Source organism: Cyprinodon tularosa, unplaced genomic scaffold (genome assembly GCF_016077235.1).
Source record: "Cyprinodon tularosa strain WSP-4 unplaced genomic scaffold, ASM1607723v1 ctg451, whole genome shotgun sequence".
In the NCBI taxonomy this organism is placed as follows: domain Eukaryota; kingdom Metazoa; phylum Chordata; class Actinopteri; order Cyprinodontiformes; family Cyprinodontidae; genus Cyprinodon; species Cyprinodon tularosa.
In genome coordinates, this window is record NW_024039176.1 from 316,350 (window position 1) to 319,300 (window position 2,951).

The 2,951-nt window shown below is 41.2% G+C and overlaps 1 protein-coding gene across 1 annotated transcript; it reads right to left on the minus strand.

The window, feature by feature from the left end:
- Nucleotides 1-235: 235 nt before the first annotated feature.
- On the minus strand, nucleotides 236-2,598 carry ccr9b (chemokine (C-C motif) receptor 9b). Its single transcript, XM_038300630.1, has 3 exons — nucleotides 2,530-2,598; nucleotides 2,367-2,416; nucleotides 236-1,599 (listed from the first exon to the last, which is right to left on the minus strand). The coding sequence occupies exons 2-3, from the start codon at nucleotides 2,409-2,411 to the stop codon at nucleotides 553-555; spliced, it is 1,092 nt and encodes a 363-aa protein (XP_038156558.1). The 5' UTR covers nucleotides 2,412-2,416; nucleotides 2,530-2,598; the 3' UTR covers nucleotides 236-552.
- Nucleotides 2,599-2,951: the final 353 nt, after the last annotated feature.

The following is a 2,951-nucleotide window of genomic DNA, read 5'->3' on the forward strand; positions in this document are numbered from 1 at the left end:
CTGGCAACGCGAAGGGTGGTTGTCTAGTCTAGTCAGATCGAAAACATTGTGGATTGAAGCAGCCACATGGAAGTCTGTTTTACCACCAGCAGAGAGTACGTTACACCAGTGAAAACTGGCAAACACATTCTGAAAAATATAATGCTGAGCTCATCACTATGCATTTGTTCAATGGGTCTTTCCGTTTCCTGTTCTGCTCTTCAGTTTACATGTGTATTTAAAAAGAACCAACTGCTTTCAATTTCTTTGGATGTTTAATGTTTAATGAGTCAAAAAACTATTTTTAATAGAAAAAATACAAATGCACACAGCAAATACATAATGGAAAGATAAAACACACACAATATTTACATGTCAATACAGTTTGTACAGGTATTCCAATGAAACAAATATGCATGTAACTGTCAGAGTTTGAATAAAGATTGGTGGTTTTCCAGAGTTGTAAATGATATTGTTTATCTGCTTGTGGTTTTTAATGCACCAGGAATACAATTTAGAATTCGGATAATACTAGGCTCAGGTCTCAGGTGTAGTATTTTGAAAAACGGGCATCTATATGGAAAGGGCAGGGGTAGTTTCTGTGTCTGACATGACAGAGGGACGTTTGGGAACTGCCTGGACTTTGCTGAACCCTCCTTTGCCCACACCTCCGAAGCAAGTCTTAGCCATCCTCATAAGGTCTTCCCTGAACCGAACTCCAATGAAGACATACAAGAAGGGGTTGAGGCAAGCGTGAGTAAAGGCGAGACTCTTAGCAACCTGTCCGGCTACATCAACTTGAATCACAGTGGTACAGTCTGTAATCGTGGTATTGGCTGCTTGTGTGGCTTCCACAATCAGCAGGGTGTTGTGAGGCAGCTGGGAGAGGACAAAGACAAACACCACAACGAAGATGACACGCAGGGCCTTGTGTTTTTCGAAGCTTTTTGCTTGCAGGAGGGTACGGATTATGACTGAGTAGCAGAAGAACATGATCAGCAGAGGAAGACAGAAGCCCATACAAATCTGCAAGGAAAGCACCATGATCTTTGTCCGGTTGAAGACATTGTTCCAGTAGACCATAGCGCAAAAGGGTTGTTCCTCTGGGCCAAATTTCACCTCAGCAAAGATAAACTCAGGCAGGGCCAGGAGAGTGGAGACAAACCAGACACAGAGGCAAACAAGTTTGCTGTAAAACAATCTCTTCTTCTTGAAATTCTGAGCTTTGGTTACTTGCACTATGGCAATGTAGCGGTCCACGCTGATGCAGGTGAGGAGGAGCATGCTGCTGAAGAAGTTGATCTTGTAGAGAGCGGACACTATCTTGCAAAGAATGCTACCAAAGTTCCATCCCTTGATGGCCTCGACCGCCCAGAAGGGCAGCGTGCACAGGAAGAGGAGGTCTGCCACAGCCAGGTTCAGCAGATACACATCGGTCATTGTTTTCAGGCGGTTGCGCACGGTTAGGTAAATCCAAACCACCAGCAGGTTACCAACAGACCCAAGGACGAAGATGATCCAGAAGAGAGGTGGCTCATACTGGCCACGGAATTGCCTGACCCAGTCTCTTTCACACATGCCTGGGTCTATGGTCTCCGAGGGATAATCTTCATCTGTAGGCTGCAACAGAAACAAATCTTCTTAGATGTTTTAAACAAACATTTTCAATTAACAATTAAATACAATCAGTACAACAAAAACTAAGTTTCCCACAATATTGCAGCTTTGTATGATGCAAATTATTCTGCTTTCTTCTAGTGAACAAACTCATCAACAGAAGAAGGTTTCACAATGTAACCCACATCTGGTGGGAATGTAGTGAAGCTACATCAAACGCTGTCTGTGACGTACATGCTAACCGAGAGTTCGGTGTCAGGTGCAGGTGTTGTGTCTGTGCAGGAAAAACCACACAACTGCACTGTTTCCTGCTGCTATCCAAGCCTGAGGGGGTGAATGATCCTGAGGGGCTCAAAAAGAGGGGCCCGCTGCAGAACTCAGTACCCTGGCAACACCACATTTAGATGTAGGGCACAGATAAAAAAAAAAATAGAAGAGGAAGAAAAGTTGGGGGGCTTAGGTTTTGACAAACAATGGAAAATATGATGCCAACATGTTATGACACTGCCTGTGGCATTTAACTACACTAAAGATATCTGCTGTCAAACACGTGTTTTCTTTAAAAAGGAACATGGGTTTTTCTTTGAAGCAAATGAAGGTAGTGTTATTTATTATATAGCAATTTGATGAAATTCTACAATGCCACTCCCGTTGTTGTGCTACAGGCTGTTCAGTCCGCTCAGACACACAGCAAAACACCACAGAGAAGAGCTGTCAAGGTTTTCCTTTTAAAATGATCCAAGTTTGTATTATCCAAAAGTGGTACTTACAGTTGTCTCAAAAGTTGAGACAGAAAAAGTAGTTGTCTCTTCCATTTGACCTTAAAAGACAGAGAAAATAAGGGGAGTTAATTAACAGTAAAAATAACACTTTTCAGCATCACACAAATGAAACTTAAACTTCTATTCTAAAGAGTCATAATATGATATTTACTTAATTTGTTGAAATGCTGGAAAGAGGAACCAGTTGACAGTAGTACGTCCTTGTCACAGTCAAACAGCAGTCAACCTACTCATCTTCACTTGCTTATATGGTTTCCCTTTGACCACAAAATCACGTGTTAACGTTTACCACCACATCTCTCTCTCTCTCACCGTGCAGAGAAAAACATCCTAACCCTGTTATTGCTCAAATAATAACTCACGCTTTATAAAAAAAAACATTTTTTTTTTCAAATAGACACATTTCACCAAATTTGTTTTTTTTGTTTTTTTCAAACTTTCTCCCAACTTTGCACCTAAGATTTTGTATACATAACCTAAGGAATTACAGCCATTGGAAAGTTAGGAACAGCAGAGGTTATGTTATTAAATATTTTCTTGGTTCTGCAACATTGTGCTTACAAAGACTTTACA

What these genes read in the sequence shown, in the direction of transcription:
- ccr9b (XM_038300630.1), bottom strand. Translation starts at nt 2,411, where the DNA reads ATGGAAGAGACAACTACTTTTTCTGTCTCAACTTTTGAGACAACT. An exon ending in TCTCAACTTTTGAGACAACT is followed by an intron (nt 1,600 to 2,366) that starts GTAAGTACCACT and finishes TTTCTGTTGCAG; the next exon opens with CCTACAGATGAAGATTATCC.